A 24,343-nucleotide genomic window follows, 5' to 3' on the forward strand; every position below is an offset into this window, starting at 1 on the left:
CGTGGTTGAAGGGGGGCGTGGTTACGCGGAGGGAGGCGTGGCGAGGGGGAGGGGGCGTGGCCAGGCGGCATGCTGCGCTGGGGGCGCGCTCTGCGCCCGCCGAAGCGGGGGGGGACCCCGGGGGGGGGGGGCCCCGGCACCGGTGGGGTCCCCGGACCGTCCCCTCCGCACCATGACCCCGCTGGGCTCCGACATCTTCCGCGGTGAGACCAAGGAGGGCCGGGGGAGGGTTGTCCCGTGGAGATTTGGGGGGGAAGAGGGGGGTCAAAGGGATGGGGAGGGTCGCAGGGAATGGGGGGGGGTCGCTGGGGGGGGCTATGGGGGGGGGGTGTCCCAGCGAGGCTTGGGTGGGCCCCGGGGGACTGTGGGAGGTCGCAGAGGAGACTGGGGAGAGTCCCCGGGGGGGTTGGGGGTCCCAGAGGGTACTCGGGGATTTTCAGGGGACCCAGGGGCAACTGGGGGGGGGGGGGGGGGCCCGGAGGGGACTGGGGGCTCTGAGGGGAGACTAGGGGGTCCCAGAGGACTTGGGGGGGGGGGTGTCCCAGAGGACTGGGGAAGATCTTGGGGGGGGTCCCACAGCAGAGTGGGGGGACCCGGGAGGGACTGGGGGGGTCCCAGGGGACTGGGGGGGGAGGGGGGGGGTCACAGAGAGTCTGGAGGGGTTCCAGGGGGTTCTGGGGGGGGGTTGTCCCAGAGGGGCCTGTGGGGCACCCACATAATTGGGGGGGCCTAGGGGGGTCCCAGGGGATGCAGGGGCTACTGAGGGGGGGTCCCAGAGGGGACTGGGGGGGCTCCTGAGGGGTGCCAGGGGGGCTGCCAGCTGTTCCCCCCCCCCCCCCAAAAGCCTGACAGCCCACCCCCCAATATACCGGCAGAGCTGAAGCCAGGTCTGGGTCGCCTGGGTCAGATTCTGAAGGATCAGCTGCCGGCTTGGGGGGACGGATGGGGGAGCTGGACCCCCCCAGGGACCCCTCCGGGTCCACGACCCCCCGAAGAAGCCGACGTGGTGGTGGTGGGGGGCGGCGTGGTGGGCTGGTCGGTGGCGTACTGGCTGAAGGTGCTGGAGGGCCAGCGGCACGGCATGAGGGTGCTGGTGGTGGAGCGGGACCCCACGGTGAGACACCCCCCTCCCAGGGTGGGGTACAGCCTCGGGGACCCCCCACTGAACCCCACCTTTTTTTTCTTTTTTTTTTTTTTTTTTTTTTTTTTTTTTGGGGTGGGGGGGTCCTTTCCTTCAGTATTCCCAAGCCTCCACGGTGCTTTCGGTGGGGGGGATCCGGCAGCAGTTTTCCCTCCCAGAAAATATTTGGATGTCCCGCTTCTCCGCCAGCTTCCTCCGCAACATCAACGTATGTAGGGTTCTTTTTTTTTCTGGGGGGGGGGGTAAGTTGGAGAGGGGAGGTCCAGCACCGCTCACCATGGTGACCTCCCCCCCCCTCCTTAACAGGAGCACCTTGGGGTGCCGAACGAGCCCCCCGTTGACATCCAGTTCCAACCCTCGGGGTACCTCTTCCTCGCCCCCCCGCAGAGCGCTGCCAGGCTGGAGGCCACCGTCCAGCTCCAGAGGTGGGGGCGGACGGACACAAACCCCCCCCTCCGGGGTTGGGGAGGGTTTGGGGAAGGGGGTGTCTCATCCTGACACCGCCCCCCCCCCCCCCCCTCCGGCATGCTGGCCATCCCCAGGGAAGAAGGGGTGCAGGTGGCCTTGCTGTCCCCCCCCCAGCTGAAGGCGAAATTCCCCTGGATAGACACGGAGGACGTGGCCGTGGCATCCTACGGTACGGGGGGGGGACACGTGGGGGGAGGACAGATGGACGTGGGGACCCTCCCTCAACACCCACCCCCGTCCTCCTCCTCGTCCCCATCCTCATCTCCATCCCCATCCCAGGCGGGTGCATCCTTCATCCGCAGTTTATTTGGGGAAGGGGGGTGCAGCCCTGCTAAAATTGGGGATTTTTTTTTTTTTTGGGGGGGGGGGGGGGGGGGGATATGTAACACTGAGGTGCCTCCCCCCCCCACCCCAGGTCTGGAGAACGAAGGCTGGTTCGACCCCTGGACCCTCCTCAACGCTTTTCGGCGCAAAGCCACATCCCTGGGGGTCCGCAGCTGTAACGGGGAGGTGCGAGGTGAGGGGGGGGGGGGGGGGTTGGGAAACAGCGGGGTACCCACCACCACTGCCGGGACCCCCCCCAATCTCACCTCCCCCCCCCCCCCAAAAAAAAAAACCCCAAAAACCCACCTCCAGGTTTTGTCACCTCGGCTGAGAACACGCCGCCGCTGCGGGGACCGGCACTGGCGACGGCCCGTATCAAATACATCCACGTGAGTGCGTCCCCCATCCCACGCGGGGGGGTCCCCACGAGTGTCCGTGACCCCCCCCCACCACCACCACCACCATCCCAAATCCCCATCCCATGTGTATGTGTCCCCAGATCCATATGCCGGACAGCCTGGAATACCAGCCGGTCGCCTGCGCCATCGTGGTTAACGCCGCCGGTGCCTGGGCTGGGAAGCTACTGGAGGCGGCTGGGCTGCCGGGGGGGCTGGCAGAGCCCCCCCTGCCCATCCAGCCCAGGAAGAGGTGGGGGCTTATTTTTTGGGGGGGGGTCACATCTTGGCATCGCCCCTCTGTCGTGGGTGAAGCCCTCGGTGCTTTTTTTTGAGGGGGGTCACATCCTGGCACCCATCACCTCTTTGTCGTGGGTGAAGCCCTTAGTGGGTGGAGGTTTTTTTTTGGGGGGGGGGGGGGGCATCCCAGCATGCAAGAGCAGGAGGGTGAACCCCTGGTTGCTTTTGGGGGGGGGTCACATCCCAGCACCCACCACCCCTCCCATCTTTTTTTTGGGTGGGGGGCACGCACACATCCCAGCCCCCATCTTAGACGCAGGGGGAGGGGGCCAGCCTGAATCCATCATCCCTATTTTTTTTTTTTTTGGGGGGGGTGTCTCCCATCCCTACAGGTACGTGTATTCCTGGCACTGCCCCGACGGCCCCGGCTTCTCCTGCCCCCTCCTCGTCGACACCACCGGAGCTTATTTTCGCCGCGACGGCATCGCCGGCAACTACCTGGGCGGCATGAGCCCCCCCGAGGTGAGCCCACAGGGGGGTCCCTGCTATTATTCCCCACCCCCCCCCCATTATTATTTTTTTTTTTTTTTTTTAACACAGCCCCCCTGGCCCCCCACTGATTAATTTTTTATTTCCAGGAGGAAGAGCCGGATCCGAGCGATCTCTCGGTGGATCACGATTTTTTCCAGGAGCGGGTCTGGCCCCAGTTGGCTCGTCGTGTCCCAGCCTTCGCATCCCTCCGTCCCCGGGGGGCTTGGGCGGGCTACTACGACCATAACGCCTTCGATCGGAACGGGGTACTGGGTCCTCACCCCAAATTAGAAAATCTGTTTTTGGCCGCCGGTTTTAGCGGACACGGGTTACAACACGCCCCAGCCGCCGGCAGAGCGGTGGCCGAGTTGGTGGTGAAGGGCCGGTACGAAAGCCTGGATCTGCGCCGGTTGGGATGGAGGAGGTTGGTCGAGGGGGAACCGCTGGAGGAGGACGGGGTGGTGTGACGGAGACGAGGGTCGCGATGGGGAAACTGAGGCACGGAGGTGGGGGGACCCCCACCCCACACACACCAACCACCACCACCTTGGAGGTTGGTGGGGGATCGGCGGCAGAAATAAAAGGGATGGATGGCAAGTGCGCTGGGGGATTCAATTTGTGGGGGGGGGGGGGCCCCCAACTCCCGCTAGCCCACCCAGTTATCCCAGTACGGCCCGTTCACGGCTCCCACGCTCCCCCCCCCAGTATCCCCACCCACCCCCCGGTGCCCTCAGGCCCAGTGCTTCCATTACCGCCCCCCCCCACGTAGCCCTGGTGCCCCCAGTACCCTCCCCCCCCAGCCCCAGTAGCTCCATTATGTTCCCATACCCCCAGTCCCACTGTTCCCAGTACCCCCAGTGCCCCTCAGCCCCACTCTCCCCAGTCCCAGTGTCCCCACTACCCTCCATTTCCCCCTAGTGCCCCCAGTCCCAGTGTCCACCCAGTGCTCCCATTATCCCTCCAGTGCCCCCACCCCCAGTATCCCCCCCAGTGTCCCATTATTCCCCCCATTACCCCTCCAGTGTCCCCATTATCCCCCACCTTACCCCCCGTTGCCCCTTCCAGTATCCCTATTCCCTCCAGTATCCCCATTACCCCCCAGTATCCCCAGTACCCCCCAGTACCCCCCAGTATCCCCATTACCCCCCAGTATCCCCAGTACCCCTCATTACCCCCCATTACCCCCCAGTATCCCCAGTACCCCCCAGTACCCCCCATTACCCCCAGTATCCCCAGTACACCCCAGTACCCCCAGTACCCCCAGTATCCCCATTAACCTCCAGTATCCCCAGTATCCCCAGTATCCCCAGTATCCCCCCAGTACCCCCCAGTATCCCCCATTACCCCCAGTACCCCCCATTACCCCCCAGTATCCCCAGTATCCCCATTACCCCCCATTACCCCCCAGTATCCCCAGTACCCCCCATTACCCCCAGTATCCCCAGTACACCCCAGTATCCCCAGTACCCCCAGTATCCCCATTAACCCCCATTAACCCCCAGTATCCCCAGTACCCACAGTACCCACAGTATCCCCATTAACACCCAGTACCCCCCATTACCCCCCAGTATCCCCAGTACCCCCAGTATCCCCAGTATCCCCAGTTCCCCCAGTATCCCCATTAACCCCCAGTATCCCCAGTATCCCCATTAACTCCCATTAATCCCCAGTATCCCCAGTACCCCCCAGCACCCCCAGTATCCCCATTAACCCCCAGTACCCCCCAGTATCCCCATTACCCCCCAGTAGCCCCCAGTACCCCCAGTACCCCCCAGTATCCCCAGTACCCCCCGTTACCCCCCAGTATCCCCAGTACCCCCAGTACTCCCCAGTATCCCCAGTACCCCCCAGTATCCCCAATACTCCCAGTACCCCCCAGTATCCCCAGTACCCCCAGTACCCCCAGTACCCCCAGTACTCCCAGTACCCCCCAGTATCCCCAGTACCCCCCAGTACCCCCAGTATCCCCAGTATCCCCAGTACCCCCCCAGTATTCCCAGTACCCCCCAGTACCCCCCAGTACTCCCAGTACCCCCAATACCCCCAGTATCCCCATTACCCCCCAGTATCCCCAGTACCCCCAGTACCCCCAGTACCCCCAGTATCCCTAGTACCCCCCAGTACCCCCAGTACCCCCAGTATCCCTAGTACCCCCCAGTACCCCCAGTATCCCCATTCCCCCCCAGTATCCCCAGTACCCCCCAGTATCCCCAGTACCCCCAGTACCCCCCAGTATCCCCAGTACCCCCATTCTCCCCCAGCCCGGTTTGGCGCCCCCTGCCGGCGCAGCGCTGCCCTGCCGGCGGGCGGCACCAGTCCGCATGCGCGGGGAGGAAAAAGGGGCGGTGGGGAGCTAGCGGCAGCGCGCCTGCGCGCGGTGGAGGGGGGTGGGGCGCGCCTGCGCAGCGGCGGGAGTTTCGGCGCATGCGCGTTGCGTGGCGGCCGGGCCGGCGGGAGCTGGGCCCCCTGCCGCGCCGTGCGGCCCCCGGCCCGCAGCCGCCGGTGAGTGAGCGGGGGGGGGGGGTGGGGTGGGGTGGAGTTGGACAGCGGCGGGGGGGAGCTTTGAGGTAACTGTGAACCCCCCGGGGGAGATCGTAGGGGTCACCCCCGGGAACCGTGGGGGCAGTCCTGAGGTAACTGTGGGCCTCGGGGGATCCGTGGGGCAAACCTGAGGTAATTTTTGGATCCGGAGGGGTCTGTGGGGCAACCCTGAGGTAATTTCGGGTCCCGAGGGATCCGTGGGGCAAGCCTGAGGTAATTTGGCGTCCGGAGGAATTCGTGGGGAAACTCGGGCTTCGGGGCCACCGTGGAGGCAGCCGTGTGGTATCTGTGGGCCTCTGGGGGACCGTGGGGCAGCCCTGAGGTAACTGTGCCCCACACATACACACACACCGTTCCCAGGGGGACTGGGGGAATAGCCCTGAGGTAAATTAGTGCCCTCCCCTCTCCAGCGTAAACTATAGGGGTCACCCGCCCCCCAAGTAACCACAGCAACAGCTCTGAGATAAGTTTGTCCCCCACCCTCCCCAGGAAACCATGGGGGTCACCCCCATTGACAGTGCAGGGAGACAATGCCCCTGCCCCCGGTGTAAGTGTGGGGCAGGCCTGAGTTCCCCATCCTGGGCACCTCTGGGGTGCTATGAGGATCCCACCCTTCCACAGTGACCCCCACTCTGGAGTGCCCCCCAGTTACCCAGGAATACCCCTGGGTAAAAATAAATCGGGCAGGGCTCTCTGTAAAAGCTGGAATTGTGCAGCGGTCAGGTCTCGCCGTATATTTCTGAGCCCGAAGGGTGGCGAGGCACAGCCACCTGGAACAAAGAAAAAGCTCGTTTCTGCCTTTTGTTTCTGCCGCGGCTCTGCCGACACAACCCGGACCTTGGACGCCTGGCTAAAGCGAAAAGACCCCGATGCCACACGTGGGGCTGAGCACCTCTGCCTCCAAAGGATTGATTTTAGAGTGAAGGCACCTGTGATTAACTTGATGGTAATAAAGCTGGAGGCCAGTTCTGATTCTGCAGTTTCAACCGAACTGGCATTCGCCACTTCATGGGAGCGCAGTTCAAACCCTGGCAGGTTTTCTCTCGGAATAACCTTTTTTTAAAAAAAAAAAAATTATTTTTAATTGTTTTTGTCTTGTGCTGTGCATAGAGCAACAGTGACACTGACATGTCGGGGCTTGCGACACCAGCCTGCTCCAGAGCTGCCGGTAGCTCTGGCCTAGGAGAAGCAAGCAGTTTGAATCCTGTTGAAAAGCTCCATGAGTTTTATTAGCTGGTGATTTTTTTTTTTCATAATTCAGACGCTGTCTGTATTTCTGTGGTGCTTTACAAGAAGCAGAACACTCACTGCAACATTTTTGGCAAAGGGCTGTTTGGAGTAATTACTGCTTTGGGCAAAGAGCTCAAGAGCAGCCCTTCTTCCGTCAGGCTCCTAATTGTAGACCTCGAGTTTCTTACCTGGCGTGTGAGGAAGCTGTGAAGTGTTAAATTAACATTGGATTTAGCAAAGATGTTTTCGCACCTCTCTGGGCTGGCTCTGCTGGCTTTTCTCTTCCGAAAATGAGCAGCGCAGCATGGTGTTGGGAGGGATGTTCTGCTGCATTAGAAACGCAGGCTCTGCTGTTCTTGAAACCCCAAGTTCGTTAATACAAGATACTGTGGAAATAACAGGACAGTTCTTTTCTCTGGCCCTGTGTTCAAGGATGGTTGCCCAATGGGAAGCCAGTGAGGGCAGGGAAGGCTGTTGAAAATCGCGGGCATGTGATTTAGCTTGTAATTACCCCGCTCAGACCGATGCTGTTAATGCCTGCCCACAGTCCTGTGTTTTCTCTCTCCACAGGCTCCATCCGTTTCCCATCTCTCCAGGATGAGAGAGGTTTGGGTTCGGCTTTTCCCCTCTCCCTGTAGTTGATAGTTTCGGAACTAGAGGTGATGCTGGAGTCGAGATGGCAGACAGCGTGAAAACCTTCCTTCATGACCTCGTCAGGGTAAGTCTCTGCGTTTCGGGTCCTCCATTGCGAGGACTGGTCTCTTTTGCTTTGGTAACGGCGGGTCTTCCACGGGGAGCACCCTCCTTCCTGCGTCATCAAGGGCAGATTAAAAAATTTGACAGAAAAGGGGCTCGGGGTGTATTTTAATCGAAGGCGTCAGTTTTGTAAAGCAGAGATACCTGTAGGCAAGCTTTCCGCTCGCCGATGATGGTTAGATTTGACGAGGCTGTGTGGGATGCGTTGCTCCCCGAGTGTTTCCTAGAATAATTTCCTCCCAAGCTGGCTGTTGTGTGGTGCGTCTGTTGCAAAGGGCTCAGCATTTGTCTGGGGCACTGCTGAACCTGTGGCAGATTTCCTTTGGGCAAAAGTTAATTTATAGCCCGTATGAACATTGCAGCTGTGGTGTGGTGATGAGGCTTCGTGTGAACTCAGTGCTCCCACGCTGTCTTGTATCATCCAGTTGTAAATACAGCCTTAAAAACATTCATGACATGACGCTAAGAAATAACTCGTGTTCAGCAGTAACTCAGTTTGAAAAACTTGCCGGGTTTGATCTTACAGATCTGCGGTGCACTGGCCACGATCTAGAGCAGGAGAACTTGTGTCCTTTTCAGAATGCTCTCATGCCGTCTGTAAAGCAGTGGGTAGAGCAGCCTGTGTAATTAATTTCCACCTCATCGGGTACCAGTGGCAGCATGCTCTGCTGTTTCAGATGTGCATTTGGCATCAAAATTTAGCCTGTTTGGTCAAGAATTCCATATACCAAACTGTTGTGTGGGTCACCTGGGTGGCAATGCTGTCCTGGCTCACACAAGCGTCTGTATGGTCTTTATTGTGAAGTGAAGTTTTGGTAACGATGGGTATGATATCGTCTGGAGCTGGAAACAGCTGCTCGTGGAGTACTAGGAGGTGGCACTAGAAGTCTTTTAAACGAGGAGTAACGCAAAGATTTCTGGGCACTTTCCTATTGACAGGTTTGCACAGATGTGGCCGATGCGAGGATGTTTCTGGGACAAGGGCAGATGCTTTTATTTGTAAAGGCACAAGCATCAAACTCATATGTACAGCCAGGACACAAGGACTTTGCACGTCCTAAATGTTTTGTGTAATTCAATTTCATTGGCCTTAGAAATGCTGGCAGGGGATGAAGGGCTTTCTGCCAGACAGGAGAAACGGGCTGCGAGAGATCTGACTCTTTGGCTTTTGCCAGGGTTATAAATAGTGGAGATAGGATGAGAAATCGCACCTTTTTTTAAAAAAAAAACCACACAATACTGCTGCTCCTAAAGATGCTGGAACGGTCTGGTGATTTAGGTCACCGGGCTATGGAAAATAGGCAAAGTTGCTGCTCCAAAGCTTGGCTCCAGCTCAGCCTGGTGCTGGCTTCCCCTGCTAGCCGGGGAGTGAGGCTGGCCACATTTAAGTCCCTTTCTGTAAATGGGAGGTTTTCAACGTCCTGGGTCGGCCACATCCCGTTCCTCCTGTCGCTGCGGGGTGGAGAGTGATGGCCTCTCCTCCTGTCTGCAGGGAATTAAGGACTCCATCTGGGGCATCTGCACCATCTCTAAGCTGGACGCCCGTATCCAGCAGAAAAGGGAAGAGCAGAGGCGAAGGAGAGCAAACAGCGCGCTCGCCCAGCGGAGGTTTCACATGGAAGAGAAGAAGCAAGAGAAGTGAGTATGGGGCCTGACGAGCCATAAATCAGGTAAATTGCCTCTCTCCTTTTAGTCTGTGGAGGCCAGGGAGAGAGAGCATGACTCCGCCCGGAGCTTTGAAGAGCCCGATGAATTGCAAAACCCCTGCAAGTCATAGTGGTTTGGCAATTCTTGTGCTGCTTTTTCTCTCGTAATACGCGTCGTATCACAGTAGTCTGGCTAAAAGGGAAGTTGAGGTAAGTAGGGTTTAAGAAATAAAGCCATTGTTGTTGCCCGCACTTTGCGAAGATCTCCATAAAAATACCCGTCAGGACCATCCAAGACCTGCAACCTGGCTGTCAGCGAAAGCAGAACTTGTGGTGTGCCTTTGAAAATGGTTCGTAAACTCAATTGCGCTGAAGCACAGAGACAAAAAATATGAAAAACTTGATGTGGAATGCCCTTTTCCCCCTCTGTGTAATGAAACTGGAGCTGTTACTGTGAGATAACAAGTCAGATTGTTTATGTTGTTTGACAATTAAGAGTATGCAATTAGTTTGAAATAATAATAGAAGGTATACAAGCTGAAAGAATTTGGATTTCTGGGTTTCTTCCTGAATACTTGTGCTGCCTTTCAAAGATTCGTCGTTGTTGTCATTCATAGCCATGGGATTGGGGAAGAAACGGCAGCTCTGATCTGCCCCAGACATGTAAATCAGATCTAGTATCTTTTTTTCCCCCGGCCTTGCCGTGTTCCGCAGCCGTCTGTAGAGGTTGCATCCACTAAGGCTGGGAACACCAGAATTACATCCACGTGGGAGCAAAACAGCATCTGTTCTTGTGTCTTACTCCCAAACGGCACCAAGATCTTTCTCCGCTGCCCTAATTACAGTTGGGCTGGTACTTAACGCTGTGACGTTTGGTCAGTGATGCGCCTTTCAAGGCGTGTTTCTTCCAACTAGCTCGGTGGTTGTCCAACTTTATCTCAAGATGACAGAAAAGTTGTCCATGTCCCGTGATCCCGATCCTCCCCAGACATCCCTACAGCTTTGCATGTGGGCTGCCCTTGAGGAATAATGTGTATTTGGGGGGCAGCTGGTTTTCTGTGTAACCAAGTCCCTTCAGTAGCAGAAGCTGACTGAAGAGTGCTACAGAGTTCCACAGAGCTGCTCTCTTGCACGTCTGTAGATACGCTGCAAAGAGGGAGAAGCCAAAACCACCCTGAGCTGAAACAGCCTCTTCTGAGAACAAAAAGCACACGAAAAGCCCTAATTCTATTGCGGCAAGAGCTTGAGGAGAACAAAGCCCGAGATCTCTCTAATAAGGGCTTTAAAATCTGGAAGAAAGCTTTGCATTTCTTCCGTTTCAGTGCAGATACGGGGAATTAATAAAGGTTGAAAGAATCTCCCTGATTTCTAGAGACTGTGCAATGGCTGAAACCTGGTGCCAGTCCGTGCAGGGATTTCTTCTGGGGTTCCCCTGTGCAGATAAAACCAGGCACATCGCTGGCGTCGAGCTGGTTATCTGTGACATTCGGAAGGTGTCCGAAACGCAGGGCAGGAGCAGTTGTCGCTTGTTAGGGGACGTTTGTGCGGGCGCTGGGACCTCGATGTGTCACCCATCTCTCTCTTGCTCTGCAGCGAACCCCGGATCGTGAGCCGGATATTTCAGTGCTGTGCTTGGAACGGAGGTGTGTTCTGGGTAAGTGGACGTTTTTTGTATTTTCTCTGTTAAAAACCCCGTAAAACCAGGGCCCCGCTCCAGCCCTTGTACCTGTTCAGTGACGAGCCGTCACCTTGGCTGCAGGAATCCATCGGAGCCACTAAGTTCCCAGTCCTGATGCTGTATTTTAAGGGACGCGATACCCAAGGTGCTGCTTTTCCAAGTCTTTCAGACTGCTCTTCACCTGAATATTCAGCTCCTGCTCCCCTGTGATCTGGGATATTGCTTTACTGAATGGAATCTTGATACCCTAAAGACATTTTCCTCAGCTCTGACCTTACCACGGCTGTTTCGTGAGGCTAATCCTTAACGGAGCAGATGCTTCACAGCCTGATCAATCACCAGCTTTGTTTTTCTGTTAGACTGCGGCCAGGTACGAGGAATTGGCACGGAGATGTTAAAAGTGCTCAGTTGTAGATTTTGGGCTGGAGGTCCTTGGTCCCCTGTGTTGACGGAGCATTGCCTTTAGAGTGGTGCACATGGAGGAGCAGGCAGAGGGTCTGCCTTCGCATGGGTAATTGCAGGGGCTCCGGAAACGACCGTGCAACACCTCATCCAGAACCCTTCTTGTCTCTTTTTCTCTGTAGCTTAGTCTCTTCTTGTTTTACCGAGTATTCATACCTGTCCTTCAGTCTGTCACGGCCCAGATCATTGGTAAGTGCCTTTCCCGTTGGCATGTTACAGGGCGCTGAATGATCCATGGGATGGGGTGGGGCGTCCGGGCTGGAAACGTTCTTTGGAAGAGCAAAGTTCGGGGTTGGAGATTTCTCCTGCCCTCGAGCACCACCAGTAAGGACACATGATGTACAACACAGAGGTTCCTACAGCCGTTCCTCACGCATTTCTCCCTGTCCCATCTTCTGAAGGTGACCCTTCCTTACACGGTGACGTCTGGTCTTGGCTGGAGTTCATCCTCACCTCCATTTTCAGTGCCCTCTGGGTCCTTCCCCTCTTTGTGCTCAGTAAGGTCGTCAACGCCATCTGGTTTCAGGTGGGTGACAGGGACACGGACCGTTTGTCAAGCAAATGAGGCGGGGGGCAAATATTGTCCCAGCTACTTTTGAACTCCTGAAGCCCCTGCCTCTCTTTCAAATTTCATTTCCCTCAAGCTCCTTTTCCTTCTTTTTTTGTCTTTTTTTTCAGGACATCGCAGATCTCGCGTTCGAAGTGTCGGGCAGAAAGCCTCACCCCTTTCCCAGCGTCAGTAAAATCATCGCCGACATGTTGTTTAACCTCTTGTTGCAGGCGCTGTTCCTCATCCAGGTGAGATCACAGTCACGCGCCGAAAAAGCAACCCGCCACCAGCCCGAGTCACCCCACCTCTTGCTCTGGGGCGACACTCTCCCACCGATCCACAGCTTGCCTGCTGTTTAATTTTTTTTTTTTATTTTATTTTTAATCCCCAGGGGATGATAGTGAGCCTCTTCCCCATCGATATCGTTGGCCAGCTGGTCAGCCTCCTCCACATGTCGCTGCTTTACTCGCTCTACTGCTTCGAGTACCGCTGGTTTAACAAAGGTGAGGGCCACCTCCACTCTCCCTGCGAGGCTGAAATGTTTCCGGATTGAGGTTTTGGGTTTGGGTTTTTTTTTTTTCCTCCTCGGGCGTCCAAGGCAGATTTTTCCTTCCCGTTTTTATATGGGATGATGAAGCATAACGGAGGTCTCTCCTCCCCGCGGGTTCGTTTCTGTGGGATTTTCTTTCTGGCCAGGAATCGAAATGCACCAACGCTTGTCCAACATTGAGAGAAACTGGCCCTATTACTTCGGCTTCGGCTTACCGCTGGCTTTTCTCACTGCGATGCAATCCTCTTACATCATCAGGTGGGCAGCCATTTTGTGCCCTCACCCTGTGCGTGTCCCCCTGTGACATGCGCCAAACCCAACCTGCATCCCTCTCATTTTTTCTTTTTTTTTTTTTCCCCCTTTTCCAGCGGTTGCCTCTTTTCCATCCTTTTCCCTCTCTTCATCATCAGCGCCAATGAAGCGAGAACCCCCGGCAAAACCTAGTGAGTATCCCACCACCACCCCCAACCCTCCCAATCCCCCTTTGTTGTCCTGTTCCCTCCTCCCCCCGCCAATTCCTCTGGGGGCAGTTTCCCGGCATTGGGAGCTGACCAGCTCTCTTCCCTTTCAGCCACTTCCAGCTCCGTCTCTTCTCCTTGGTGGTTTTCCTCAGCAACAGGCTCTTTCACAAGACGGTTTACCTTCAGTCTGCCCTGAGCGGTGCTTCCTCTTCTTCTTCCTCTTCCACTTCCTCTTCCTCCGACCGCCTCCTCTCCCCCCAGCCCTCTCCCGCCAAACACATGGTGCAGCCGGGGCACTGAGCCACCACCGAACCCCAAGAGGGGACAAAGTCGGGGGGGACACCCCGCCTGGCAGTGTCCCTGGACCCCCTGGGGGGGGCCTTGATGTCGATTCTTGCCCCCCCACCACCACCGCTGCGACAGAAATTTGGGGGGAAAATCTGGATTTTTAACACCTTTGTGAGTTCGAAAGAGCCGGCTCCTGCCCTGCGCGTGTTTTACAATGGACTCTTTTGTACGCCCCCCCTTTTGCCCCGTGCCATCTCCCCCTGTCCCCAAACGATTTGTGACAACCCCCTCCCCGTTTTAACGGGAGTGCCCCCGCCCCTTGTCTGCCCAAACTCAGGTCGCGGGCGGGTGGGGGAGGGTTGGGGGTGTATTTTTGGGGAGTTCCTGCTGCAGCCAAGCCCCCGCTCCCCCCGTGCATGTACCGTTTCTGTAGGGTCGGGGAAGGAACCGGTGACGTTGAAAACCAAAAACCCTTCCGGGGTGGGGTTGGGGTTTGGTTTTTGTTGGGGGTTTTTTTTTTTGGGGGGGGGGGGGGGGGGGTGGGGTACGACGGGATGGGACACGCGGTTTATCAACTTTAGTATTTTCACACTGAAAACATTAAACGGAGAAATCACGATTTGCAGCCCTCCTGCGCCTGCCCCTGTCTCTGAGATGGGCGGGGGGGGTTCCCCTCGGCGGGTTCGTGCCGTCGGAGCGCCGTCGGTGACCCCTCCACGCCCCCGGGACCGGGACGCCCCCAGCCCCATCCCAACCCCCCCCCCCCCCGCTGCTGCCGCCTTCCCCTGGGAGGCGCCCACGTGGCGCGCCACCCACGTGGCGGGGACGGCCCGCTTCCGCATCCGTCCCACGTGATCCTCTTCGCTCCGCCCCGCCGGCTCCCCAAGCCCTGAGGGACACGTCACGGCTCCTTCGCCGCCAGCTCCGCCCGCCCCGCCTTCCGCCAATCGGGAGGCGTCGTACGCAGCGCGTCCCGCCGCGCCTTCGGCTGAGGGCGAGCCGTCGCGGCCAATGAGCGCCGCCTCCTCTGGAGTGGCGTCGGTGAGGACCAATGACGAGCGGGAGGGGCGAAGCGGGAGAGGGCGGCTGCGCGGGGCGGATGGCCGGGGCGGCGGGGGCCGAGCGCGGCGCCCGGGTGAGGGCCGCGGTCCCGGGGTGGCGGCCGGCTGCCCTTGTGCCGAGGGGTGCCCGGGCCCGTGGGGCGGAGTACTGCGGGGTCCTCGGGCCCGTGGGGTGGCGGCCGGTGGGGTTATGGGGTGCCCGGGCCTTGTGGGGTGTCCAGGCCTGGGGGGATGAGGGGGCTGTGAGGTGTGAGGGCCTTGTGGGCTGCCCAGGCCTGGGGGTGAGGGCCTGGGGGGTGTCCAGGCCTGGGGGCGAGGGGGCTGTGGGGTGCCCAGGCCTGTGGGGTGAGGGGGCTGTGGGGTTATGGGGTGCCTGGGCCTTGTGGGGTGCCCAGGCCTGGGGGTGGGGGGCAGGGAGGGGGCTGTGGGGTTGCCCATGTCTGTAGGACGATGAGGTTCGGGGTGGGCGATGCTGTGGGGTGTCCAGGTGCGTGGGGTGAGGCACTGCTGGTTGGCAAGGGCTGGAGCCTGTGGGATGTGGCCCTGTGGGGTGCCTAGGGGTTGCGGGGGGGTGGGGGGGTGTTGCAGGGGTGGTGGAGGGACGGGGTGCGCAGGGAGGTGGGGTGCAGCACAGGGTGTGGCGTGCACGGTGTCTTGTAGGACACAGAGAAGCTCGGAGGGGCTGGTGGCAAGAGCGGGGCCGTAGTCCGTAGCTCAGGGACAGCTTTTGCTCCTTCCCACCCCAGTATCTGGGGACTGGCCGGGGGCTGCTGGTTCCCCCAGTAGCTGTGGTGTTACTGGGTGGTGAAGGGTCCCCCCACGCCTCACGAGTCATCTGCCGGAGCTGTGGAAATCGGGGTACCGGTGGTACCCCAGTGGCAGAGCCGCTCGTGCCCGGGAGGCATTTGTGTTCTATCGCTATTAGCTGCTTCTTATTATCCCCAGAGCAACCAGGAAATAATTACAAGACGGGGTTATTTCTGTATCAATTAGTGATGAATGTGTGCAAGTTGGAATCACTTCTAGGTCACAGAAAGATTTTTTTTTTAGGCCTGGCTTGTACTTTATTTTTAAGTCTCAGCCTGTCCAAATCTGCTCTCTCCGGTGTTGTAGCTCAGAGATGTATGTGAATGGAGGATTTATACAACAGTTCTGGGACTTAACCTGTAGGGAGTGGTGGGAGATTTTTTTCAGGATTGATTGGGTAAAGAAGTATTTTAAAGAAATCAGAGCATTTTCAAGAGCAGAAAGGCATTAGTCTCTGGCCACAGTTTCACTTCATTGGTGTCTAGTACCAGGATTTTGCTGGCTCTTCCTCCACCCGGGGAGGTTGAAGTAAACAGCCAAGTTGTCCAGTGTAAGCAAACCTGATTTACTGTGCTGGTCTGCATTAGCAAAGCACTGGGATGTATATGTTTAACGTAAATAATTCAAAGTGGGAGTGGCCAGGAGCTGTTCGGACCTCCTATATGGGAGAAAACAGCACCAATTTTTTGCGTTCTCTGTGGGTTATTTTTACGTGCGTCGCTTACAAGTGGTGGTTAAACTCCAGAGACCAGCCAGGGAGAACGTGTTGGTTTTGCTGAAAGCTTACACTTGGGTTTTGGTTTGTACGCAGAGAAACAGAGGCGTCCCCTGCCCCGAAGAAGTTCTGGTCTCTGTAAAAGAAGGAAAACCCTCAGCCGAGACTTGGGGCAACTGATCAGGTGCGGCTGGGAGGTGAGGGGATGTGGGGAAGGGAGACGTGGATCAGCAAAAGCATGTGGCTGGGGTAAAGGGTGGACACAGCCTCCTTGGGCAGGAGTGGGGTATTTAAGGTCCTATGTCATGAAACATTTAGAGACGTTCTGGGGCTGCAAGCTGGCTCGCTCTTTGATCGTCTTCCCTGTTTGTTTTCAGGTGTTCAAGTGTCCTCAGTCTCTGCCTTTGATGTGAAAATGACCAAGTTAGGGTTTCTCCGGCTGTCCTACGAGAAGCAAGACACTCTGCTCAAGCTCCTCATCTTGTCGATGGCAGCTGTGCTGTGTAAGTCCATGTCCTGCTGCGCCAGCCTTGCGAATAGCTGCTAGTGCCCTCAAAGGAGGACCCCAAGATGGAACCGCCTCTGTTCCTTCTTCCCTAGGTTGTGAAGCTCTCATCTTTCTTAAGTGAATGCTGTTATTCCTTTCGTATCTGTTCCTTTGAAAAACACATCTTTCTCTTATCTTCCCAGTAACCAGTTCGAGACAGAAACAATTTTACTTAGTCAAAGTAGATGATAAACCTAATAAAACTCTGGCTCGGTTAGTGCTGTAGATTCACTCTGCCCTTTTCCTGTGTTTGCAGCTTTCTCCACAAGGCTTTTTTCTGTCTTAAGATTTGAAAGTGTCATCCATGAATTTGACCCGTAAGTGTCGTTTTCTCATTTTGTGGGGGCCTCCTGGGTTTTTCCTCTTCTGGAGAATGCGGAATTTGGGTGGTGTATGTGGGGATCAAGTTAATCCCCCACTAAGGATGAGGGATTTGGAGGACAGGTTTCAGTACAGCTGTTTTTTCCTCTTCTAGATCTAAAATTCATTTTTCGGTTCCCAGGACTCTTCCTGCAGCCTGGATATAAGTAATTGCCTGCCACTGCTTTTCTGCTGGGATGTGGTTATTCTCTGGCTGAGCAGGGCACAGCAGGAGAGAGGGCTCCTAATACAATTTGTGTCCACATCCCAGGCTTGTTGTTGATTAAATCAGGTGCAAGGGAGAATGTTACCTTTGCAAACCCGCTTTTAAACCCCCTCAGAGGAGGGATTAACCTTTGCAGCTGAGGTTTGCAGTGCTCTGGGGAAATTGGACTGATTCCTTCTGCGTGGAAAACGCACAGTCAGCTCTTACAGCAGTCTCTTACACCTAGATGCCGGAGAAGGGTATCCAAACGGGCACGCGATTTGGTACTTAACTGCCTGTCAAAAGCTGCCTCGTTTCCTGAACGCACGTTAAGGACTATGCTTGTGACCCGAGGAGCAGTGAGCCATCAATATTTCTATATACAGATGCAGAGATGCTTAGTGCTTGTCACTGTTACAGGTATTTTAACTACCGTACAACCCGCTTTCTGGCAGAGGAGGGCTTCTATAAGTTCCACAACTGGTTTGACGACCGAGCCTGGTACCCCTTGGGCAGGATTATCGGTGGGACCATTTATCCAGGTATGCTGTTGGTCTTCTGCTGACCCGAAACACACCTCACGCAAGGGAATATCAGGAGAGGGGTGGGTAGTGTGCATGGAGCAGAGCCGTGAGTGCCAGCTGGGAGAGGTGGGGAGCTCGGGGGATGCCCTTCTTCAAGGCATCTCGGGCAGCAGCTCCTTCCTGACGAGGCTTTCGGCTGCCCTGCTGTTAATTGCAAGCTAACGACCCCCAGTGCTGCGAGCAGACCGAGAGCGGCCTGGTAACGGTGTCGTTCCTGTCCCTCAGGCCTGATGATCACATCGGCAGCAATTTACCACGTGCTGCACTTCTTCCACATCACCATCGACATCCGAAATGTCTGTGTGTTCCTGGCTCCCCTCTTCTCCTCTTTCACCACCATAGTGACTTACCACCTCACCAAAGAGCTCAAGGTAGGGGGACAATCAGGGCATACCTTGCAGGCTTTTGCTTTACGGAGGAGCATGGGCTGTGTGCCTTTTGGAAAGGCAGCTTGCGGCTGTATTGGAGGTTTGGAGGTGACCACCATGCTGGCCAAAACCCAGGACCTCTGGGAAATGGGAGAGCTGTTTTAAAATTTTGTTTCAACACTCAATTTTTATTCTTTCGACCATATCTGTGCATAGTATGGCATGGTAACAAAAGCCATAAAAACTGATGGCTTTTTCCAACCCTGGGCTGTGGGGTTTTTTTCCCAGGATGCAGGGGCAGGACTTCTTGCTGCTGCCATGATTGCAGTTGTGCCCGGATACATCTCTCGATCTGTTGCAGGCTCCTACGATAACGAAGGTGAGTGTGTGACTCTTGGAGCAGGGGAACCTTTAACAATTGTTGGGTTCTGGAAAATAACGGTAAAGATGCTGCAGGGCATGATAGAGGCACTGTCCTTTCCCAGCGAGCCCCACCAGGTCCCTGTGGTTTACTGACCCAACCGCTCAGAGATCCGTGGTTGTTCTCGCCTACGCAGTTGGGAAGAGGGAGTGTTTCCCAACTCCAGCAGAGAGCACACCCCATTTCCCAAGCGTCCTTGTTTGCAAATCAGAAAGGGTTTTGCCACTTGCACAAACTCTGCTCGGGATCGGAGCTGCTGCGTGGCTCCCCCATGCTTTTATCTCCATTCCAGTAGTGACTTTGGAACTGGCAAAGGCAGCAATCTCGTTTTCGATGCCTAGGGCAGAAGAGGATCTAGGTTCCTCTCCCATAGCTGGGCTTTTGGGGGCCATGAAAGGAGTCGCTGTGTCCAGAAAGGCTAGCTGATGTGCCTAGAAGAAGCCACGTGAGCTGTTATCTACAGTAAGACACAAACATCACAGTGTTTCAATCTAGAAGTCAGATATGAGAAATCCTTTTCCCAGGCCTGGCTCTTTGTATGAGGTACTGTTCCATCTTCTGACGGAGCAGCAAAAGCATTTATGTATATATTTTTAATGCAATTGAGTGCTCTGGTGCGCCCCAGAGATTATATTAACGTTTCAGGGCTGATGTGAGCTTGCTTTGACCTTTCCGTGTCTTCCCACCCAGGTATCGCCATATTCTGCATGCTGTTAACTTATTACATGTGGATCAAAGCTGTCAAAACTGGCTCCATCTATTGGGCGGCAATGTGTGCTCTTGCCTATTTCTACATGGTAAGTGTTCCTTCTCCCAGCGCCGAGGTGTTTCTGAGTCCAAGGACCGCTCTGGATACGGTGACCTAAAATACTTGGGGTAAAAATGGAATGGATGCTCTCTTCGTTCATTTTCACTTGCCAAAACTAGTGGGGGTTTTGTGCGAGGTTTTATTAATAGCATGGAAAAAACTGGGCCTCTGGCAGCTGTGACTCTTGAGGATGCCCTTAGAGAAAGCGGATCTCAGCTGGTGTTGCCGCCAGCTGAAGATCCTGTGTGTGATCGCAGGAAAATCAAACCTGCTGCATTTTGACCTCTGCTGTGCAACCTGTTCAGTCCTGGAACTTGGGGTTTTTTTGGGTTTTTTTTCCTCTCTTGGCAGGTCTCCTCGTGGGGTGGCTACGTCTTTCTGATTAACCTCATCCCCTTGCACGTTCTTGTGCTGATGCTGACCGGACGCTTCTCCCACAGGATCTACGTAGCCTATTGCACCGTCTACTGCTTGGGAACCATCCTCTCGATGCAGATCTCCTTTGTTGGCTTCCAGGTGGGGAGCAGGATGATTTGCAGACTTGAGGATGGTCATTTCGTGGGTTGTAGCGGAACAACAGCGAGTTGGTACCTGGTTTCTCTTCTTGCCTTCACCATTGACATTGTAAGTGGGTGCTGGCTTCTAGGTCTAGCTCCCGTTACGCTGATCCGTTGTGACCTTTGGCAAGATGAGCTTTTGGAGGTGCTGGATGACTTTCAAAGCTGCTAACAACCTTCATGGCACCCGTTGCCTTTCATGAAAAATATTTCTGGTTTCCGTGAAGGAAAAGCCATGCCAGCATGCGTCTTGGTATAGCAGGAAAAACACTCGCTTAGCTCACGTTGAGAGAATCGCTATAATTTTCCATGTGGACTGCTATCTGGGAACTGAAGCCGATGTAAAAAAGTGACTCACGGCACCTGTGCCATCCACGGGGAGGGGACAGTTTCCTGTGACTTTGGCAGCAATTTTGCTGAGAAACTATTTGTAAAAAAAAAAAAAAAAAAAAAAAAAGCCAATACCAGGTGCAACACAGCTCTTGTTCTCTTCCGTATCTGATCACGCTCTCCCCTGCTTGTAGCCTGTCCTTTCATCGGAGCACATGGCTGCCCTTGGAGTCTTTGGCTTGTGTCAGATCCACGCCTTCGTAGACTACCTTCGGAGCAAGCTGAACCCGCAGCAATTTGAAATCCTCTTCAGGAGTGTCATTTCCCTGGTTGGCTTCGTCCTCCTCACCATCGGGGCCGTGCTGATGCTGACAGGTAGCCCGAGGTGTTGGCGGCGATGGGCACATTTCGCCGTCAGCTTTGCCTCCTTTCATTGCTTTGAAGAGCACTTAATTTGTCAATCCTAATTCTGCATTGTTGCCCGCACTGCAGTTTCAGTGCTTGCGAGCCCCACTCTAAGGGTGGGGGGGCTAATTTGTGCATTAGCAGGAAACTATTTAAGAAGCAGCTGTAAGATCTGGACTCCAGGTGATGCGAGGCACAGAGAGAAACCTGCTTTGACTCGGCACATGCTGGGGACACTGAGCTGGTGTTTCGGAAACTGCATGTCAATCTGTAGTAGCGAAGAGATGCTAAAAATGTAGGTCGGGCGGGCGAGAAGTCTTTTTAGGGTAAAATTAGACTGCATTTCCTTTCTAAAACGACAGTTTTGAGTAATAGAGATGTTAAGTGAGGTCCCGGATTGCTCCTTCAGCCTTGCACATGCTTCCCTTGTGAGAGAACCTGTTGGCATTGCTGGTTACTCTCTGCTGGAACGGAATATGATTTTTTTTCTCCTTTTTCCTAGGGAAAATCTCCCCATGGACAGGACGTTTCTACTCCCTGCTGGATCCTTCCTATGCAAAGAACAACATCCCCATCATTGCCTCCGTCTCCGAGCACCAGCCCACCACTTGGTCCTCCTACTACTTTGACCTGCAGCTTCTCGTTTTCATGTTCCCAGGTGAGTCCAGCGCAGATGTTGTCAGAGACCAGTTTATTAAATTACCATACGACACCGGAAGGGTTTTATTCTGCTGGCCATGACCACAGCCTCCCCTCTCCTCACGGTGCCAAATCTGCTGAGGAGTGCTACATGCCTCTGCCGGCTGTTTTTTATTTTGGGCAACAGATTGCTAAGGTGAACCTGACCCATTTCTCTTTTCTCTTGGCAGTTGGTCTGTATTACTGCTTCAGTAACCTCTCGGACGCCCGCATTTTTATCATCATGTACGGTGTGACCAGCATGTACTTCTCTGCTGTGATGGTGAGGGCTGCTGCCTGCTGGGCGCAAGCAGGATGACAAAATGGTCTTAACAGAGCTGATTGAATTTATTTTTCTGAACTTGTTGAGGATGGCTTTTCCACCCTGAGCTGGCTGCAGTGGTCATGAGGCTTTTCTCCCTTCCTTAAAACTTATTCGCCCCTCCGTGCAGCGTGGGAATGTGACGTTGCAAAACTTACCGACTTTGGTGTTACTCGCTTCCTAATGGCCATTCCTGTCCGCTGCTGGGTCTCTGTTCCTGGTCTCCCATAGCTGGGGAGAAACAAATTCTCCAGGTATCCAGGCAGGGACTGATGACAAACGGCTGCTTATGAACCTGTTTCCGCTCTCGCTCCAGCACCCCGAGCCCTAAATGTGGGTCGATTTCTGGTGCGGAGGCATCTACTAATTCCTGTCTGACCTAAGATTGCCCAAGGGTGTTAAATTGAGGTCACTTCTGTGCCTTGGCCAATTTTGAGGTCTTCAGGGAACTTTCCTCAGGGGCATCTAAGATGGTGGCAGCTCCCAGTCTGCACCCACTAAAAAAAAAAAAGTATCAGCTATGGGTTTATCTCGAGGCTGATGTTTCTGCTGAATTAGGGATGGCATTTAATTTCCCTCTTCTCTCAGATTTCTGCCTGGATTTCTTCTCCGACAGGCGCTGACCGTTCTGCTGTTGCCCATAGGTGCGTCTTATGCTGGTGCTGGCCCCGGTGATGTGCATCCTGTCCGGCATCGGCGTTTCTCAGGTGTTGTCCACCTACATGAAGAACTTGGATATCAGCCGGCCAGACAAGAAGAGCAAAAAGCAGCAAGACTCCACCTACCCCATCAAAAATGAAGTGAGTGTTGAGCCGGCTGGGGAAGGGCGAGAAGACACCTCGTCCTGGTGGGGATGAGTGCGGGAGGCTGACGGCCTCTTCCCTCCAGCGTTGACCCCGATCTGTTCCCCCAGGTTGCCAGTGGCATGATCCTGGTCATGGCTTTCTTCCTGATCACCTACACCTTCCATTCCACCTGGGTGACCAGCGAGGCGTACTCTTCCCCCTCCATCGTGCTCTCTGCCCGGGGTGGGGACGGCAGCAGGATCATCTTTGATGACTTCAGAGAAGCTTATTACTGGCTACGTCACAACACGCCAGAGGTAAACAGGGGTAGTTTGGGCAGCGGGAACCCAACATCCCCCAAGGCGCTGATGGCACGTCGTGTTTGGGTGCAGGACGCGAAGGTGATGTCCTGGTGGGACTACGGGTACCAGATAACTGCCATGGCCAACCGGACCATCCTGGTGGACAACAACACCTGGAACAACACGCACATCTCCCGCGTTGGTCAGGTAGGTCCTTCCCTCCCCCGCTGCCTTGCCCTGCCTTTCTGAGGTAGCCACGTGGTGTGCCTGACGCTGTGTCTGCTCCAGGCGATGGCATCGACGGAGGAGAAAGCCTACGAGATCATGAGGGAGCTGGACGTCAGCTATGTGCTGGTAATCTTCGGAGGCCTCACTGGATATTCATCTGACGGTAAGATCTCGCTCTGAGCTGGGGCGAACCCATCCACGGGGCACTGGTGGCACGGGCTTCTCCAAAACAGCTCTTCAGAGGAGCAAAGTCCCACTTTCAGTTGAGCCCGCAAAGTGGAAACTGTACCAAAATGCTCCTCTCTGGAAGCTGCACGTACCTTTTTTTGCCCTCCCCCACCTCAGCTCAACCCCTTGCTCTTGGCCCCCCCAACTCAATTCAGGTCCTCATTCTTTCGCCCCACATCAACTCAAGTCTTTGTTCTTTTGCCTCAACTCAACTCCTCATTCTTTCACAACTCAACTCCTTGCTCTTGGCCCCTCAACTCCTCATTCTTTCACAACTCCTTGCTCTTGGCCCCTCAACTCCTCATTCTTTCACAACTCAACTCCTTGCTCTTTGCCCCCCAATTCAACTCCTCACTCTTTACCCCCAACTCTCTGCTCTCCCCCTTTCAGATATCAACAAGTTCCTGTGGATGGTGCGGATCGGGGGTAGCACGGACACGGGGCGCCACATCAAGGAGCACGACTACTACACCCCCACGGGGGAGTTTCGGGTCGACCGCGAGGGCTCCCCGGTGCTCCTCAACTGCCTCATGTACAAGATGTGCTACTACCGCTTTGGCCAGGTCTACACTGAGGCCAGTAAGTCCCCAAAACCACCCCTCCCCAGGGAATGACAGCACTTTTGGGCTGCCCCACCATGCCCCCGCCATCTTCGGGGCACGATGCGGCAATGCTGCCTGTACTTTGCCCTCTCCTAGAGCGACCGCCGGGCTACGATCGGGTGAGGAACGCTGAAATCGGCAACAAGGACTTTGAGCTGGACGTGCTGGAGGAGGCGTACACCACAGAGCACTGGCTGGTCCGAATATACAAGGTATCGCCCCAAACTGAGCCCAAAGCCCCCAGATCTGGGAAAAAAACCACGTTACATTTCATCTAACTGAGCCCTTTTTTACCGCCCAGGTGAAAGATTTGGATAACCGCGGCTTGTCGAGAACGTAGGGGAGCTGCCGCCGGCCACGCCGCACACCGCACTGACCCAGCCTTTGCCTGTGAAGCAGAAATATTTGGGGTTTTTTTGGTTGTTTGGGGTTGGGTTTTTTTTTTTGGGGGGGGGGGGGGTGTTTTATTTTTTGTTTTATACCGTTTGTAAGTGCAGGCAGCAGTGGGATGTCCCTGCCCATCCCTGCCTGTCCCTGCCTGCTGGGGAGTGATTTTTATATACACACGGAGCAGTCGCCAAATCAGAAGTAACGGCTTTAACCGGGAGGGGGGGGGGCGGGGGGTTGATTAACAGTGAATTACAAATAATAATAATTAAAGAACAACAACAAGTGATTTTGGTGGGGTTTGGTGGTTCTTTTCCCCCCAATTCTGCTGGGTTTTGGGTTGGTTTGTTGTTTTGTTTTGGGGTGTTCGTTTTTAGGGTCG

At 55.4% G+C, this 24,343-nt stretch overlaps 3 protein-coding genes across 7 annotated transcripts; all 3 read left to right on the forward strand.

Moving 5' to 3' along the window:
- The first annotated feature begins 54 nt into the window (after nucleotides 1-54).
- On the forward strand, nucleotides 55-3,696 carry FOXRED1 (FAD dependent oxidoreductase domain containing 1). Its single transcript, XM_049799695.1, is given in 11 exon segments — nucleotides 55-120; nucleotides 122-203; nucleotides 876-1,114; nucleotides 1,239-1,349; nucleotides 1,448-1,566; nucleotides 1,684-1,778; nucleotides 2,025-2,126; nucleotides 2,246-2,322; nucleotides 2,433-2,581; nucleotides 2,961-3,090; nucleotides 3,207-3,696. Coding segments are annotated over 11 exon segments (1,515 nt in total). The 5' UTR covers nucleotides 55-69; the 3' UTR covers nucleotides 3,567-3,696.
- A 1,792-nt stretch (nucleotides 3,697-5,488) lies between these two features.
- Nucleotides 5,489-13,463, forward strand: EI24 (EI24 autophagy associated transmembrane protein). Of its 2 annotated transcripts, none has more exons than XM_049799702.1 (11): nucleotides 5,489-5,601; nucleotides 7,441-7,588; nucleotides 9,119-9,264; nucleotides 10,866-10,926; nucleotides 11,535-11,601; nucleotides 11,814-11,938; nucleotides 12,091-12,210; nucleotides 12,354-12,465; nucleotides 12,659-12,770; nucleotides 12,881-12,955; nucleotides 13,084-13,463. In XM_049799702.1, exons 2-11 carry the CDS (start codon nucleotides 7,547-7,549, stop codon nucleotides 13,271-13,273), a joined length of 1,050 nt encoding a protein of 349 aa, XP_049655659.1. In that variant the 5' UTR covers nucleotides 5,489-5,601; nucleotides 7,441-7,546; the 3' UTR covers nucleotides 13,274-13,463. The 2 variants fall into 2 exon arrangements, with proteins under 2 accessions (XP_049655659.1, XP_049655658.1); XM_049799701.1 differs by lacking the exon at nucleotides 5,489-5,601 and adding an exon at nucleotides 5,664-6,876.
- An 820-nt stretch (nucleotides 13,464-14,283) lies between these two features.
- STT3A (STT3 oligosaccharyltransferase complex catalytic subunit A) lies at nucleotides 14,284-24,250 on the forward strand. 4 transcript variants are annotated; one of them, XM_049800311.1, is made up of 19 exons: nucleotides 14,284-14,302; nucleotides 15,941-16,028; nucleotides 16,222-16,347; nucleotides 16,648-16,708; nucleotides 17,377-17,498; nucleotides 17,766-17,911; nucleotides 18,197-18,287; nucleotides 19,020-19,126; nucleotides 19,489-19,653; nucleotides 20,219-20,399; nucleotides 20,932-21,087; nucleotides 21,299-21,390; nucleotides 22,074-22,229; nucleotides 22,343-22,531; nucleotides 22,607-22,723; nucleotides 22,805-22,907; nucleotides 23,363-23,551; nucleotides 23,671-23,786; nucleotides 23,876-24,250. In XM_049800311.1, the coding sequence occupies exons 3-19, from the start codon at nucleotides 16,260-16,262 to the stop codon at nucleotides 23,912-23,914; spliced, it is 2,118 nt and encodes a 705-aa protein (XP_049656268.1). In that variant the 5' UTR covers nucleotides 14,284-14,302; nucleotides 15,941-16,028; nucleotides 16,222-16,259; the 3' UTR covers nucleotides 23,915-24,250. The 4 variants fall into 4 exon arrangements, with proteins under 4 accessions (XP_049656268.1, XP_049656267.1, XP_049656271.1 ...); XM_049800310.1 differs by lacking the exon at nucleotides 14,284-14,302 and adding an exon at nucleotides 14,330-14,396; XM_049800314.1 differs by lacking the exon at nucleotides 14,284-14,302 and adding an exon at nucleotides 14,486-14,504.
- Nucleotides 24,251-24,343: the final 93 nt, after the last annotated feature.

The sequence above is a fragment of the Accipiter gentilis genome, chromosome 5 (genome assembly GCF_929443795.1).
Source record: "Accipiter gentilis chromosome 5, bAccGen1.1, whole genome shotgun sequence".
NCBI classification, from domain to species: domain Eukaryota; kingdom Metazoa; phylum Chordata; class Aves; order Accipitriformes; family Accipitridae; genus Astur; species Astur gentilis.

Coding starts and splice junctions, on each gene's coding strand:
- EI24 (XM_049799702.1), top strand. CDS start 7,547: ATGGCAGACAGCGTGAAAACCTTCCTTCATGACCTCGTCAGG. Junction 12,466..12,658: donor GTACCGCTGGTTTAACAAAG/GTGAGGGCCACC, acceptor CTTTCTGGCCAG/GAATCGAAATGCACCAACGC. Junction 12,956..13,083: donor AGAACCCCCGGCAAAACCTA/GTGAGTATCCCA, acceptor CTTCCCTTTCAG/CCACTTCCAGCTCCGTCTCT.
- STT3A (XM_049800311.1), top strand. CDS start 16,260: ATGACCAAGTTAGGGTTTCTCCGGCTGTCCTACGAGAAGCAAGACACT. Junction 19,127..19,488: donor CTCTTGCCTATTTCTACATG/GTAAGTGTTCCT, acceptor CTCTCTTGGCAG/GTCTCCTCGTGGGGTGGCTA. Junction 19,654..20,218: donor TCTCCTTTGTTGGCTTCCAG/GTGGGGAGCAGG, acceptor CCCTGCTTGTAG/CCTGTCCTTTCATCGGAGCA.